General features: G+C 44.9%; 1 protein-coding gene across 1 annotated transcript; it reads right to left on the bottom strand.

Moving 5' to 3' along the window:
* Nucleotides 1-2,349: 2,349 nt before the first annotated feature.
* LRAT (lecithin retinol acyltransferase) lies at nucleotides 2,350-15,956 on the bottom strand. The gene is made up of 2 exons (XM_083156965.1): nucleotides 15,375-15,956; nucleotides 2,350-2,762 (listed from the first exon to the last, which is right to left on the bottom strand). The coding sequence occupies exons 1-2, from the start codon at nucleotides 15,906-15,908 to the stop codon at nucleotides 2,610-2,612; spliced, it is 687 nt and encodes a 228-aa protein (XP_083013091.1). The 5' UTR covers nucleotides 15,909-15,956; the 3' UTR covers nucleotides 2,350-2,609.
* Between the last annotated feature and the right edge of the window lie 876 nt (nucleotides 15,957-16,832).

Raw genomic sequence — 16,832 nt, 5'->3', positions numbered from 1 at the left:
CCCTGCTACATCTGTATATACACCATATACACTTTTATTCCCTTCCAGAAGGACTTCCCACAACCCATGTCAATCATAAATGAATTTAAATAGAGGGTAAAAAAAATCTAGTCAAAATTGCTAGCAATTTTCAGGGAAAATTGCTGGTCCCTCTGAAGAACTGGACACTGAGCAATATATTGCTGAGAAATATATTGCTGAGATATATTGCAAGTACACTGAGCAATATATTACTCAGCAATATATTGCAAACAATATATTGCTAGCAATATATCTCCCCCGTGTGTACACAGCATATGTTATATAAAAAAAATGACAATATAGTAAAACATTCTAATGCTGTGTTCACACGGGGGAGATATATTGCTAGCAATATATTGCTTGCAATATATTGCTGAGCAATATATTGCTCAGTGTACTTGCAATATATCTCAGCAATATATTTCTCAGCAATATATTGCTCAGTGTCCAGTTCTTCAGAGGGACCAGCAATTTTCCCTGAAAATTGCTAGCAATTTTGACTAGATTTTTTTTACCCTCTATTTAAATTAATTTATGATTGACATGGGTTGTGGGAAGTCCTTCTGGAAGGGAATAAAAGTGTATATGATGTATATACAGATGTAGCAGGGATCATCTTTGTAGGGGCAGGATAATCTAGCGGCAGCAGCCGCTAATGCCCCGCTCCCGCCAGGGGTGTGGGGGCACAAGACGGCCGTGCGGCCCCTGCCACCCCGACACCAATGCCCCCTTCATTTTAAATGTGGTCACATACTATTGGTGTGGGGCAGCATGGTAATGCTCATGCTGCCCACCGATGGTGCAAATCAGCATCGATGGGCAGCATGAACATAATCATGCTGCCCGACACAATGCCCCCTTCATTTTAAATGAGTTCACATACTATTGGTGTGGGGCAGCATGGTAATGCTCATGCTGCCCACCGATGGTGCAAATCACCATCAATGGGCAGCATGAACATAATCATGCTGCCCGACACCAATGGCCTCTACTACAGCCTATGCACTTACTGGATAGTGCGGCTGTGCAGTACTAGTGTGCTGACACAATGGGGGGAGCTACTGCTGTGTGCGCGGGAAGAGAAGGGAGCAAGAAAAAGGGGCTGGCTCCGTGACAAGGTGGGTGGGCGGTGACTGACAAGGCGGGTGGGCGGGTCCTGGCCGGTGCAGGAGGCTAGTGTCGCTGGTCGCTGGTGCACAGTGCTTTGTGCACCAGCGACCTGCAATTTTTAGGCAGAATCGGAGGAGCAAGCTCCTGCGACCAGCGACCATGAAGGGCTGGCCGCGGGAGCGCGCTCCCAGCCATTTATCGCTGGCTGCACATTAAATCACTGGCAATATGGTCGCTGAGCGACCATTTTGCCAGCGATTTCATGCATAATTGCAGCCGTGTGTACACAGCATAAGAGACACATTTAAGCACAGTCTCTTGTAATTCTGTTTTAATAGCATTCATGATGTGAGTACTGAAAAACATGGCTATGCCTCAATTAACTGCAATCATTTCACTACCCTTATTGGATTGTTCAATAGAAAATAAAAACAATTGGGTACTTATGTATTATCTGGGCTCCCATGTTAAATGCACCCCATTTTTTCATACCCCTACTATCCAACTACGCATGGAGTTGATTTAATATAGTGTGGCGAGTGCAGCGAGCCACCGTGCCCGAAGCGTGGCGAGCGCAGCGAGCCCTGCGAGGGGACGCGGTCTCATAAGAAAAACGGGAGTCCAGATATTACATAAGTACCAACAATTGTAATGGCACTAGCTGTAATGTGTATATAGTTAAAAAAAAAAAAAAAAAAAGAATCATTAGATTTTCATATACTGTCCTCTATGGCCCTTATTCAGATCTGATCGCAGTAAAAATTTGTTCTCAAAATTGGCAAAACCATGTGCACTGCAGGTGGGGCAGCAGCAGGTAGGATCTACAAAACCACCAAACGACCAACGGGGACGCGCATTGGATCAGAATCTGATCTAAAACATGCCAAAACATGCCCAATTTACATACAATCGGTCGAGATTGTATCGGAAACGGGAGAATTGAGGCCAAATCATTCTGGTGTGTACCCAGCATAACTTGTATCTGCAATGTCACCTGTGGGCGTCTCAAAACATTTCCTGATATCTCTGCGCTATTTGGACATTTTTGAAAATCCGCTGTATACACATTCCCAGCATGGCGGCATTAGCATCTCCAAAACATGGACTAAGGACAGTGGTGTAACCATAAACATGCAACCACCCACTGAAAGGTCTCTGTGCTTTAACAAAGTTAACAAAAATTATCAATTTGAAGAAACGTAGTAGTATATTTAATCATTCAGATATAGCAAACTCCAGTAGCTGCGCATGTATTTACCTGTGTAACAGTGGGTGAGCAAAGATCAGAATTACACAAGTTATTCCAAAAATATTGTGAAGTTATATTTGCAGTACATTTATTATTATTTTTACAACCAAACTGTGTATCTGAGTAACTTGTAGCTTAATTATCTTACACACTTCTTTCACGTTTATTATAAATAACATACTGTACAAGATGTTTTACTGTATATACAGATTACAGGTTCCGCTTTGCCCTAGCTTGCCATCCACAGTGTGAAGGTAATTAGAAGGCTGGGGAGCGTAATTGAAGGATCCAGTCCCAGGCAAAGAATTAGCACCAGTCCTGAAGTGGCAGAAGCAATCACACTCCTCTGATCTCTAATAATCCTCTTTACGGTCTCACAAAACTAGGAAACAATACAAATATTTGTTAGAGTGATTACACTATAATCAGTTTGAGAATATTCATACTAATTATTTTTTTTTCACAGTCGTTAATGCTTTCAATTAACAATGAACAATAATCATCACATAACAGTGTTTCCATATTAATTATGACTGCTTATATCATGTGAGGTCAAAGAATTACTTCTGCGGACACATTTTCCTCACTGCTGTTCTTTGTATTGTCCCCAAAGTGAGAGTATTGTCCCCAAGGTGAGTGTGATGGATGGCTTAAATGCCACATACATTAATGAGAAACTAGCACTTAGTAGGTTATTCATTGAGGGCAAGATGCACTAAGCTTCAAAAGGTGATAAAATGGAGAGTGATAAACCACCAGCCAATCAGCTCCTACCTGGTATGTCACAGGCTGCAGAGGCGTACCTAGATATTCGTAGGCCCCATAGCAAAAGTTTGTAAGGACCCCCTATTTAGCGACTGATGGTGATAAATGTATGTAAAACATATTACTCAGACAGCAAAGATGGGCCCTCTTCAGCTCTGGGCCCCATAGCAGCTGCACCCTTTGCACCTATGGTAGTTACCAGGCTGGGTTTGAAAAATGATACATACAGTATGTTACTATTAACATCCTTGCTGGCGGGTCGCCAGAACGTACGTGCTGGCGACCCGCCAGCAGCCTCGCCAGCGAGGAGACTGAGACGCACGTGCGTCTCAGTCTCCGTCGCTGGCGTGACGGAAAACCCTGTCCGTCTCCGCCTCAGGGAGACGGACAGGGTTAGGGGGGGTTAGGGGGGGTGCGGGCAGGCGGCGGGGACCCCGGGTTACCGCCGGCAAGCCGGCGGGGACCCGGGGGAACGGATCGAAGCGCCGTCGGAAGGGGACGCGCGCGCCTCTCGTGCGCGCGCGTCCCCTTCTCACCATCGCCATGGCGCTGGCGGGGGATGGCGGCTGGCGACGCCAGCGCCATCCCCTGCAAAGATGGACCCTGACCCATCTGTAGGAACTGATTGGATGGCTGTTTATCACCCAAGTGTCTCCCTTTGAGTGTTGACACCAAAATGCTAACTACTCCTCAGAGACAGAATCTGGGCCCTGCACTGTGACATTATGTGCAGCACCCGTCTCCTGTCACATTGAAGGAGAAAGCAGTCAGACGACTCTGTGGTGGCAACCAGTATCTCAGGCAATGCTTGGCACAACCCCTGAGTGATAATAGTAGGGTTGGGCCACATGGTGACACCCCCTTCCTATGTGATCATGCCCTAGCTATAACTCTGTAGCATTATAAATACTAACATAATAGTGCACATTTGATTGAATTGTTGAAGTGCATTGTCTATCGTGGCAAGGTAAGTTTAAGTGATGGGCGCCTTCATTAAGCTTATTTCTGTACCATTGTACAGCAGTAATACAATAACGATATGCATACTGGTGACATTGTCTATTATTATTTATAAAGGTAAATCTGCTTAGACAAGAAAAATATTAGAAATGAATGATTATTGTGCTATCACACAGCAGGGCCAAACCTGTCCGCAAGATCTTCCAACACTTCATGTATTTCAGGCAGCCTGTGGTCTATAGTAGGAATGACTGTAGCATGTTTGAAAATGTGACAGTTAGTAATGACTACAGCTGTGCACCAGGTAGGTGATTTGGAAAATGTGGACCATTGGGAGATCTCGAGGACAGGGTTGGCCAGCCCAATTCTAGAGTATTGTATAATCTCATACCTCACAACATGACCCATCCCAGGAGGGACACAATGCTCTGTTTCTGGACTTCCCTCTTAATTTAGGATTGCCATTACCTGTCTTAAACAGGTTAATTTATAAGAAAGGTTTGTCAACACAAGTGATGTTAATCCTACATTAAGAGGGAAGTCCAGAAATAGAATATTCTGTCTCTCCTGGAGAGGGTCATGTTGACAGGTAGGTAATCTATTAAATATGCATAGGAGTGCAGCGGTTCTCAAAGTTGGTCTTCAGAAGCCCAAAGATTTTAGGTTTTCCCAGTCACCTGTGAATTTAAAAAAAAGGGTCATTTGATAATACACCCAGTTCTCGAAGTGTACCGGCACTGCAGGTTTTATTTTAAACTTTACCAGCGGCATCCCTGCCTGTCCCACAGCCCTCCCCTCTCAGTGGCTGCACAGCAGGTGGCCCACTGCCCAACTCTCCCCACCTGCACAGCCTGCCTCCCCTCCCTGCAGTCTGCAGCTATAGCTCAATTCTGACTGCATCCCTTCTCTACCTGAAGCCTAGCCCTAACCTACTCCCTTGACAGCCTATACCTAAACCTTCCTATTAGTGCCTAACTGTATCTCCCCTCCTCATTATTTCCTAACCCTAACCTTTCTTCCTTGCACCCAAACCCTTCTGTCAAGGCATAAATTGATGACCCCAGAAGCCTGCAGCACATAACACTACACATGTGTGCGCCCATCTCTGTACAGCTGTGTATTATTTGCTCTCAGATTCGCCCTGCCATCTGCAGGCTTCCGCTGGCTCCATGATGACCTGGGGTCAGCTTGGTTAGCAGTGTGGCCACATCTATAGAGGCCCAGGACTCTGGCCTTCCCATTGGAGCCACAGGATAGGTTTGCAGTGGTCAGAAGTAAAGGCCAATGCTGGAGCAATCATGAATCCACTGCTAACTGATGCTGTCTCTGCCTATAATTGAGGGGATGTTGTATGAGGGAGTGTCCAGAGCCATAGAGGACCATGGCAGGGAGGCAGTGGGTTGGTGAGTAATAGTGGGGGGGGGGGGGGGCTCAGCATATCCCTTCATCCATTGTGCTTACCACCCATCCTCCCTTACTGTGCTCCATAATGACTAGCCCTCAAAGCTCCCTACACTCACCCACCTCATTGCATCCTACCCCCACTCTCCTTTACTGCTCTCTACAACAACACTCACTCACTGCTCCTTACACCCTTCCTCGCTGCTCTCTACACATACCCTCACTGCTTCCTACACACACCCTCACTGCTTCCTACACTTGCCCTCACTTACTGCTCCCTACACCTATTCTCTATACTGCCCACCCACACTCAGTACTCTCTACTCCAACCTTCCCTTACTGCACTGAGGGCTCTACACTCACCCTCATTCATTAATTCCTACACCTGCACTCACTGCTTTCTCACAAATTAAATTTGTAACACACAAATAAAAGCCACTACAGTTCTGCTTGATTGAACTACTATTGTCTGTTCAATAGACTAATGCCAGTGTTTACTTTGCATATCAATGGTCTGTCGGCCATTGTCTACCAGCAATATGTCTGCAAATATATCGGTCACAGACGTCAGCAGTGCAGCAGAGCCAATGGCCAATACTTGCTGCACAAGCTGGCAGTGATTGACAGAACTGGGCAGGAATGTGTTGGTGACCAATCCCCTTTCCGGCAAGACCATGTCCCTTTTTTGAACATGCATCTTTGGCACACACTGTCCCTATTCATGTGGCTAGTTGTTGAGGAAGGTAATAAGGGGGCTGAAGAAGGAGACGCGTGTCAAAATATAATATAATGAATGACATAAAAAGGAGATGAGAGGCAGAGGAAGGTGACAGTGACTGAGGAAGGCAATGAGGGCTAAGTACGGTGTTGAGGGGCACAGGAATGTGCTGAGGAGTGTGAGGAAGGTGATGCTGGTCAGAGGAAGGTGACAAGGGGCAAAGTAAGATGATGAGGGGCTGAGGAAGGTGATGAAGGACTCATCAACCCAGTCTGCCTCACCTCTCCTGTCCACTTGAGGACACACCCTCTTTTGAGTGGCCACACCCCATTTCCTGGTGCACACAGCAGTGCATACTTCAGTGAACACTAAATCCTCTTAAATGTTCCATACCCCAATTCAAAATTCCCCCTTCAACCACTGAATACACCTGGGTCATACTTTCCTATTGTAGTGTACCTCTACATCTGAGTGGCATGTCATAAGATGACTTACAGTAGATCAAAGTGTAGATGAGCCCAAAGCAGTTAATAAGATCTACTGTACTTCTTGAGGAAGAAACAGATACATGTCAGGGCTTGTTCATGTGTTGTGTTTTAGAAGTGGCCATGAGAAAACTAGGGGCGGATGTATTAAGCCTTAACAAGATATAAAGTGAAGGATGATAGAAAGAGCTAAAGGACAAGACATCAGCTCCTAACTGCCACATGACAGGCTTGTTTGAGAAATGAAAGTTATGAGGTGATTGGCTGGTACCAATCACTCTTTATCACCCTTCAATTTATCTTTTGATAAAGCTTAATACATTTGGCCCAAAAAACATTGAATGTGACGGCAGATAAGATCCATTTGAACATCTAGTCTGTACCGTTTTTATCCATATTGTTCCTTCAAACCCTATTTGAAACCTTATTTAAAGTGCATGTAGCAATATGGATCATTGGGGCAAATGTAGTAAGCCTTAACAAGAGATAAATGCAAGAGTGATAAAGAGAGATAAACATCCAGCCAATCACCTGCTAACTGCCATGTTACAGGCTGTGATTGAAAAAAGTCAGTAAGGAGCTGATTGGCTGGATGTTTATCTCTCTTTATCACCCTTGCATTTATCTAAGTTAAGGCTTAATACATCTGCCCCAATGTGCTTTATTACCAATGCAAGGAAATAGCACTGATGGTTCAATTTGATTGTATATATCTCTGATTACATTTTCCCCCCAAAATATAACAGTTGCATATGTTTCAGGTGAAATCATGGAGCTTGCCAGACTCTTCAGGGAGACAGGGAGATTGCTTCTATTTCAGGGAGTCTCCTGCAGAATGCACAAGGGCACTATGACTTGGGTCCCACTACAAATAGGTCACCTGGAAAAAGTGAACTATTAGGTGTCCTGAGGATCAAGTTTGAGAAACATTAATATATATGATTGTACTACCCTTATTATTAATGACTGCCAAATAAGAGTTGGCACACCAATTGCTGAACTAAAGCTACTGAGTGAGGCAGATGTCTGTAAAATACAAAGTTTTATGAGCAAAAAGAAATAAGAGACTACTGGACTAGGTTATAAAAGAGCTATGTGTTCTAAACCCCTCTGAGAATCAGATTTAACTTTCTTTTGGAATTAAAAGAAATGTTGTCTTGGAAACAGCACTTTTCTGGCAACTCCAGCAACAGTGAGCTCAATACATTTGCTTGGCACCTGCAGTTTACCTTGCAACACAAGTGTTCCATACCAAGTGCTTTGTATGAGAGAATACTGGCACATGGTCTGTACTCTGAAAGGGAACTAGGTGGGAGACTGGAGTCACAAGACATTGCGACTATTGAAAAAAGGTAATTGGAACCTGCCACAGCAGCTTAGGCAAACACATGGTGACCTACTTATCACACCATAGATGATGGCATAGTTATATACTGTATGTACGCTATTTAATAAACCTAAAATGTTGTATTTGTGGAAGGAGAAATTCCAGAAGTATAGACGGGGACAGATCCAGAACAAAATGACAGGGATGAGACATGACTGGGGAATGGGGGAAGGGAGTATTTTCTTCCTGGAAAAATGGGCATGGATTTGCAACAGGAGATGTGGCCTGAAACGGTAATGCCAAATCAGTTTGATGGATAAAGGGTGATGTCTTGGAGAGGTAAGGAGAGTGTGGTGATGGGGATATAGCAACACATAGGAGAGACAGGGGAGAGGCAGACGGTGACTGCAGGGAATGCGGCAAAGTGAAAGAAAGTGGGTGATGTGCGGGAAGACAGTGGTTTATGTAGAGGATGATGGCCAGAGGCAGTGGGAGATGCCAGGGAGAGGTCAAGTGAGCCAGGGAGAAGCTGGTTGATGCCAGGGCAAGGCGGTGAGAGACACTGGGTGATGCAAGAGAGACAGAGGGTCAGATGTATCAACCATCAAAAGTGATAAAATGGAGAGTGATAAACAGCCAGCCAATCAGCTCCTATCTGTAATTTTTCAAATCTGGCTTGTGACATGGCAGGTAGGAGATGATTGGCTGGCTGTTTATCACTCTCCATTTTATCACTTTTTGCAGCTTGATACATCTGGCCCAATGAGAGAGTTACATTGAGAGCCAGTGGGGTGATGCAAGAAAGAGGCAGTGGGAGACCCAACGGAGAGAATGAGAGTAGTGTGAGAGAGTGACTGAGAGAGGCATTGGGTGACACAAGGGAATAGGTGACAGTGGGAGGAAGTGGGTAAGACAGGATAGTGAAGTGGTGAGGCAGTGGGAGACATTAGGGGGAGTGGGAGAGTGACAGGGAGAGGAAGTGGGTCTATGTGGCTGATTACTGAATTTGGCTCCTTCCCTGATGTTCAGGGTCTGCCGCTCGAGGAGGGAGGGGAAGGGGAGGCAGCAGGGGAACACCCCGCATGTCCATTCCTGCATGGGGTGGGTGCCCGAAGTCACATGATGTCAGCGCCCACCTGAATTCAGCCATTTCCGACCAATATAAAAGTTAGTCTAGACTGATTGTTATCTGCGAAGGACAGAAATATAATTTGCATGCCAGTGAGAAGATTTGGATGGCGTGGAGGAGGCGGGCATTTGGAGGGGCAGAGACGGCGCTTACCTGTTCGCTATGCTGCGTATACTCGGGTATACTTAGGTCTGAATCCGGCGCTATGTTTTGAACTCTCAGTGCACTAAATAAACACTTTTTCTTCTTTTCATTTCTAATTTGTGACATCACTAGATTACTCTATATTGATTAACTAGCAGCCTAATGATGTCATTAAAGGCCCGTACACACTGGACGATTTTGAGCTAAAAGCAGCTCAGTTTTGTCGTTTGTGCTGCTTTTAGCACAAAAGCCGCCCAGGGGCAGCGATGAGCGGTGAGCGCCGATGCACGCTCTGTCATCATCGCAAGCAGCCTATGCTCATCTGCTGTATTACCAGCAGATGAGCGACAGAGTGGATGGCTTTCCATAGCATCCTCCTCTGAAAAGCCATCCAACCCCAAGGAAAATCGCACCTTTATAGTGCACTTTGAGTAACAGGAGTTTATTTACTAAGATGGGAGTTCTAAAGAACATGGGATGTTGCTATGGGCAACCAATCAGACTCTATAATCTTCTAGAAGGTGCTAAATAAATAAGAATTAGAATCTGATTGGTTGCTATGGGCATCTTGAAGAGAACTCCCATCTTAGTAAATATACCCCTGAGAGTCGGATTCAGGGGGCTATACAGACTCTGACGTTGGGCTGCTAATTTGCAGAGCCCTGCAATCGGGTAATCACAACGCAGCCAGAGCAAAATCCCTCCCTGTGCAAGCCTGCAAATTGCTGTGCTAGGCTTACGAAAACCTTCTGAAAATATTGCAGCTCTTCGCTTAGCTACAAATCCATACACTGACTGACTAATGATTTCTCCAGTGTGCGCAGTCTGTGCGTAACCCAGGACCTACTCGATGGCTGATTGGGGCCGAAGCAGACGTCTTCAATTCTGCCTGAAAACACCTGGGCACGCCTGCATTCTTCCTGACACTCCCACTAAACGGCCGGTGGCACCCCAAACTTCGGTTTCCTGTCAATAAATGGGCGAATGGCCAGCGATAAAAAAATGCAGCAGCATTTTATTGCAGGATGGCCTCGTGCATGTGCACTACTAGGTGTATGCATGCGCAGTCCTTTGATTATTACCCGGCTTGAGACAGAATTACACCCTCAGAAATTAACGCAGCACATATCACTGCTGCATCTGTACATGTAATGGTGATGTATAAAATGCTCATGCAGCAGGAGGAGTGCACTGCCCCCATAGTGCCATTTATGTAATACCACTGTAGTGCCATATACGTAATGCCCCCCTTAGTGCCATTTATGTAATGCCACCTATAGTGCCATATATGCATAATGCCCCCATAGTGCCATATTCCTAATGACCCCTGTAGTGCCATTTACTGTACATAATGCCCCCCATAGTGTCATATACATAATGCCACCCAGAGTGCCATATATGTACTGTCCCACTGTAGTGCCATATATACATAATGCCCCTGTAGTGCATACACCTAATGCCCCTCCGTAGTGCCATATACATAATGCAAGTTGGGATCGTTTGGCCTACAGCAAGTTGGTCGACAAGCATTAGGTCGACCCCGTTAGGTTGACATGGGTCTAGATCGACAGGTCAATAGGTCGACACAATCAATAGGTCGACAGTGTCTAGGTCGACAGTCAAAAGGTCGACATGGGGTTTTTCACTGGTTTTTACCCGAATGTCGACACAGTCGACATGGACCCCGTTTCCAGTGCACTGCATCCCCTCGCATCGTTCATTTGCTCTCAATGCTACGCTCAGCACACTATTTTATTCTTTCACCGCACCCTAGTGGATGGTAGGGCATGAAATTCCTCCTACCGGCACATGTTGGCTCAAAAAACAGTGAAAAACCCCATGTCGACCTTTTGACTGTCGACCTAGACACTGTCTACCTAATGCTTGTGTCGACCTAATCCCATGTTGACCTAGACCCATGTCGACCTAACCGTGTCGACCCAATGCTTGTCGACCAACTTGCTGTAGACCCAATGATCATATCCCCATAATGCACCCCGTATTGCTATATACGTAATGCCCCAGGTAATACCAACTCTACTTCTGCGGATCTCCTTCTGCGTGGGTAGTTCCTCCCCCTTTTCAGCATCCTCTGTCATAGGGGGTGTGAGGAGCTTCTAGGTGCCAGTGCTGCTGCTGCCAGACACTGTGACAAGCACAGCGCCAGCAGCAACAGGACAGCAGCAGAGAGAATCCTGGCCCTGGTGATGGGGTTGCCAGACATTAGGTTGTGCCTAGGGACACAAGGCACACTGGGCGCTTCATATAGGTTCTTCATATGGGGTCTATTCCGTTGGCCCCGGGATTAATCGTGTTATGTGTAGGTTTTTTGTGTACTAATTGGAGCTCCTATATTATTTATGAAGGGTGATGGGTAAATTATGCAATAAAAATAAGCTAAAATAGGAATAATACGTCCCTTGGGTAACAGTATGTTTTGATTTCTCGTTCCTCTTTTCTGTTATTTGGGTGTTCTCATGTCAGATGGTGCGCAGTTCAGGCCCTGCAGTCCTTCCATATTCACTCTGTATTGAAGCCAGAACTTAATATACAAGTCCTGACTACAATACAGAGTGAATATGAACTCCACACCATTGCTGACATGAGAACACCCAACTGACTGAAAAGAGGAACGAGAAATCGAAACATATTATCAGACAAGGGACATATTATTCCTAATTTATCTTATTTTTATTGTATGTTTTACCCATCACCCTTCATAAATAATATAGAAGTGTCAATTTGCACACACAAAAGCTACACAAAATACTCTGTGGACACACCTATCCTTAATAGTGTTTAGAATGGTGTGGCAGAGAACTGTCCATTTTTCTATTTTAGCTTAATATTAATCTGTATATCAACAATGCCCCCTTAGGAATTGGAGACATAAACTCCTTAAAAGTGACTGCCATGTCCCATTGTAATCAATGAGAAATAGAGTTAAACAACACTTTATTAATATATATCTAGGTTGACTATATCAGTGCTTCTCTTATGTTGCAATTTGCGGGCGGGGATGTGTGGACCACAGCGCTGGGATGCCGGTGTGAGTGCAGTTCTGTTTGGTGTCACCCTACCGAAGGGAAACACCCCACCGCGCTCCTCGCTAGTGACGCCACTGGGCTGATGTGACATCTGCAGAGAGATTTAGATTTGGGTGTGTTATATTTTTTCTGTGCAGGGTAAATACTATCTGCTTTTTGCATGTAGTGCACATATCGGGCCCTTTTCTCCCTGTGCAAATGTGATATGGATCACAATTCCCAATTATCTTACATTATTATTTTCACGGCACAGATGTGTCATTACTAGAGACAGGATTATATGCAACATAAAAAGCTTGAAATATGCATGCAAATATGCATGAAAAATACTTAAAATATGCATGAAAAGTGTTAAAATATGCTACATTAAATAATAAAAAACGTAATTTTGAACTTATTTATTTAAAAATCAGCATACAATTAGTTGCAAATAAACCTCAAAAATAGGCCAACATTATCTGCAGATGTCTAGTGCTGTACACAGGATTTTTTTTCTTCCTGGCTGCTACAGCATACTGCAGCGTCCAGAGCTCTTCTTGCATCAACTACACGGACCCTCATCTGCAGCGCCGATGGATCAAATGTCAGCATAGCATGTGAGGGTGGCGCAATGGAAGGCTGTGACACAGCACCGCGTGATGTCACAACCCTTCCGCCCACCTCCTCTGCTGCAGAAGTCTGTCTCTTTGGGCCTTATTCTGGTTGGTGCGGTCGGGATGCGTATTTTCGGACAGGAACTGAGCGTTCTTAGCCCCGCCTTCCGTACGGATCGCTCACACCGCCGATTGCGGTAAGACGCCGACCAAACAGACCGCGAGTGGATTTTTCATGTGAACACCTCCTCGATCTCTGGGAACCTCCCCCATCATTCGATGTTCGCAGACAGAGTGGTCAGACAGCACCGAGTGCTCCAGAGTGCTCCAGACCACTCAGGCATTTCTCCGTGCAAAAGCAAGGATATGGGCGGCCAGCTGGCATCCGGCTATGTCGTATGTCCGCCCCCCACATGTGCGTCATGGCCGAATTACCATATGTACGCCCAGCATTTTCATGGGAACGCCCATGAAACGCGGGGCGTACGCATATGGTAAGGAGCCCAAACAGCCCTTCACGCCCCTCTCCACCCCCTGTTTGGAGTGTTCCAACCGATCGTTTTCTGTACAGAATTCACGCCGTATTCGGACGTGCACGGCGTTCGCACATGCGCAGATACGCCTCTGCACATGCACAAACACCAAACATCGGCCGTCCGACAGCACGCGGACAGAACCGCATCAACCAGAATAAGGGCCTTGGTATAAAGTCCTAGGTCAGGGGTAGGCAAAGGTTCAGCAGCTTCGTAATGGCATCCGCCCCGACTGACTTTTATCAACATAGATTGGCAGCCTAGAGCAGTGTCATCCAAGGTTCCCCACACTGCGCACATATTGCCCCAGCCTGCACACTCTACCACTTCCTGGCCAGCAGCAGCAGGGCAAAGCAGTGCAGTGATTCGCAGGTGGGTAGAGTGCTGGGCCTAAAATATGCACCATCACTAGATTTTAGGTAAAATATGCAATAACCAGTGAGAATGTGCAAAATATGCAACTGCATATGCAAATATGCAAATGCATATAATCCTGTCTCTAGTCATTACACACACACTGATCTATAATTGTGCTACATTTTCCTACCTTTGCACCTTAGTTTGCTTATAGGACCTTATTCTTATTTGTTATAGGACCTATTCTTATTAGGTTATATATGCAAATCATTCGATGTTGCCGACCATAGAATGATTTCTCCAGCGCTCTCAGTTCAGAGACACCTACATAGTGACTCTAAACTGTGGGCACCCTGTGCGAGGACAGGGCGGGCAGCTGACATCTGGTGATGTCAGCTGTCCGCCCCCTGCATGTCTGTCACGGCCTCATTAGCCTGAGAGCGCCCAACATTCCCGTGGGAACACCCATGAAATGCTGGGCGTTCCCATAAGCTGATGTGGCTGCCCGGTGCCCCCCCCCCCTTCTCTGCCCCCCCAGCATGTAGGGTGCGTGCACCCGGGGAACCAAAAGTTTGCTGTGGGTGCACGCACCCTGCGCCTGCACATGCGCAGAAACGCGCCTGCGGATGCGCAGACGCGAAACAACGGTCCTCTGTGCGAATACATGGTGGACCGAGCGGATCAGAATAAGCTCCATAGTGTACTAGGTACTTAGATGTAGTGTCTTGGAGTGGCCAAGTTACACTATGCAGTGCTACATGGAGTTACTTGAGGATAGGTGTATGTGGCCACATCTGTAACACTTTTTTCCAAGATCATTATTATTGTTGTCCGGGTCCAGATTTACTTGGTTCCTTTCGTCAAAATAGTGCACGTTTGGATTTCTAAGAATGTATTTTATTGGCTATCCAAACCAGGAAAGCCATAGACAATAAGATGCCATTTCTGAGATACGAGTAAATCCGAACCCGCACATAGCTAATTATTATTATCATTATTATTATTATTATTATTATTATTATAATTGTAGTATTAAAGATAATGGCTTCCCTAGTCTTCCCAGCACCTGCCCTGCAGCAAGTATACTATACATATTCTACTAAGCCCATTACTATATAGTGTGTTCTATTGCACTATTTTGTACATTTGTTGTTGGTTCTATTGCACTGTTTTGTGCATTTGTTGTTGGTTCTATTGCACTCTTTTGTGCATTTGTTGATTTCTTTACAGTATTTTAAAGATGCAACAACTTTTTATACTATTTAATATTTTCAGAATATAATTGCTAAAATACCTTGAAGGGAGTCTAGAACGCGCACTGTTTACACCCTAGTGAGGGAAGTCATTATTCTTTGTGATCACTCAGAAAAGTCCCAAGTACTTAGTCATTTGCAAACCAATTAAGCCATAATTCACATATGGATTATTACATGACTAAAGTTCCTCTTTGAATCAGCTAATTTCGCAATAGACTGATTTGTAATGCAACCTGAAAACATAAAACAACTTTTAGTACTGGTAACATTTGAATTTACCTTGTCAGTCTGGAAGCTGACGGGACAGCCATATCTGCAGTGAGTGACGAAGTGCTCACAGTTGTCCCACAGCAGGCTGTATGGTGTGGCTCCCACCAGTTTCTCAGCCCTATGGGCCACTTCTTCATTAGGAAGGGGCTTTGTATTGAAGCTGCTGTCCATCTCGTTCACCACTATACTTCCACCATAAGCAAAGTCCTGCACTGTGTCCACTCTGACGCTGGCCACCTTAGCCAGAACACCCAGGATCAGCCTTTTGTTGGTCACAACTTTCTCAGTCAGACACTTGTCATCAGAAAGAGCAGGGAGGATATCTGGCATCAAATGGGCAACCTTGTTATTTCCCAAATAAATTCCAAAGTGAACAAACAGGGTCCTGGACACTTGTAACAAGTCTCCACGTTTGAAATAGGATATGTCCTGATAATGAGTAGCTTCCTGACCCTCATCTGTCATACTAAAAAGTTTGAAGTTTGCAACCATTGATAATTTCTCCAGAAAAAGGAACAGCAAGTCTAAGAGTGGGCTTTTCATCTTCCTCACCTTATGCTTCCAGGCTGCCTGCTGTAATTGAAACTTGAACTTGTGGTGGGTGGGAGATGCTTTGTGCTACTTAAATTGAAGAATATTTATAAGGTTTGTGTGTTATGAAGTGACATCACAGCACAGTGGTCATGATTGGCTGAAAGGAATTTGGCAGCAGGCGGCAAGAGTGATTTGTTTATGTATCACTGGAACAAGCCCCCCAGACATAAACACTGAGCTTGCAGTAGCACTTCTTCCTTAGCCTGCTTTAAAGTTTGTGCACAAAACAGTCACTCCCTATCCCAGACCAGGGATTTTCCACAGCGTATAACAGAGTGATTCATGAATCACAAAACTTCTGAAAGCTCCATTTAAACCGAACTGGAGGGCTTTAACGTCTTTCCACTTCCTTTTTTCTCCTGAGAATGTGGTCATTCCCATTTATAGCACACAAAATAGACTGAATATTTTTTTTATTATTATTTTAATGAGGTTTCAGCTTTACAGACAGTCCTTCTAAGTTCTAACATGTAATAGCCAATAAGATGGCCCCAAGGGATTAGGAGGACTTATAAATCACATACATAGTATATAACTTCTTACTTTGCAGTTTGCGGTTTAAATTGTGCTGTTAATGTTAATTAACCTAAAATACAGGTTGTATTTGGAAGAAAGAGGTATTTGTTAAGAGAACTGTTGATACGGAAGATGGTTAACAAGCTTGTGATTGTGGTGACCGAATATCTCCTATACTTTGTAATATTATAGAAAGACTCCAGAAATAGAAGTACCCAATAAGACTGTCTGTTACTAAGGGCCTTATTCTGGTTCACTCTTTCTGACAAAATCCTTCTTAGATGGACAAAACCACGTGCACTGCAGGTGGGGCAGATGTTACTTGTGCAGAGAGAATTATATTTGGGTGGGATTTTA

Source organism: Crinia signifera, chromosome 1, assembly GCF_055691185.1.
Source record: "Crinia signifera chromosome 1, ASM5569118v1, whole genome shotgun sequence".
NCBI lineage: Eukaryota > Metazoa > Chordata > Amphibia > Anura > Myobatrachidae > Crinia > Crinia signifera.
This window is presented reverse-complemented; position numbering and strand designations above follow the sequence as displayed.

Bases quoted from the DNA above. Each gene is read 5' to 3' on its own strand.
- LRAT (XM_083156965.1), bottom strand. From the start codon at position 15,908: ATGAAAAGCCCACTCTTAGACTTGCTGTTCCTTTTTCTGGAGAAATTA. The intron at 2,763-15,374 runs GTAAATTCAAAT...ATTGTTTCCTAG, and splicing joins TCAGCTTCCAGACTGACAAG to TTTTGTGAGACCGTAAAGAG.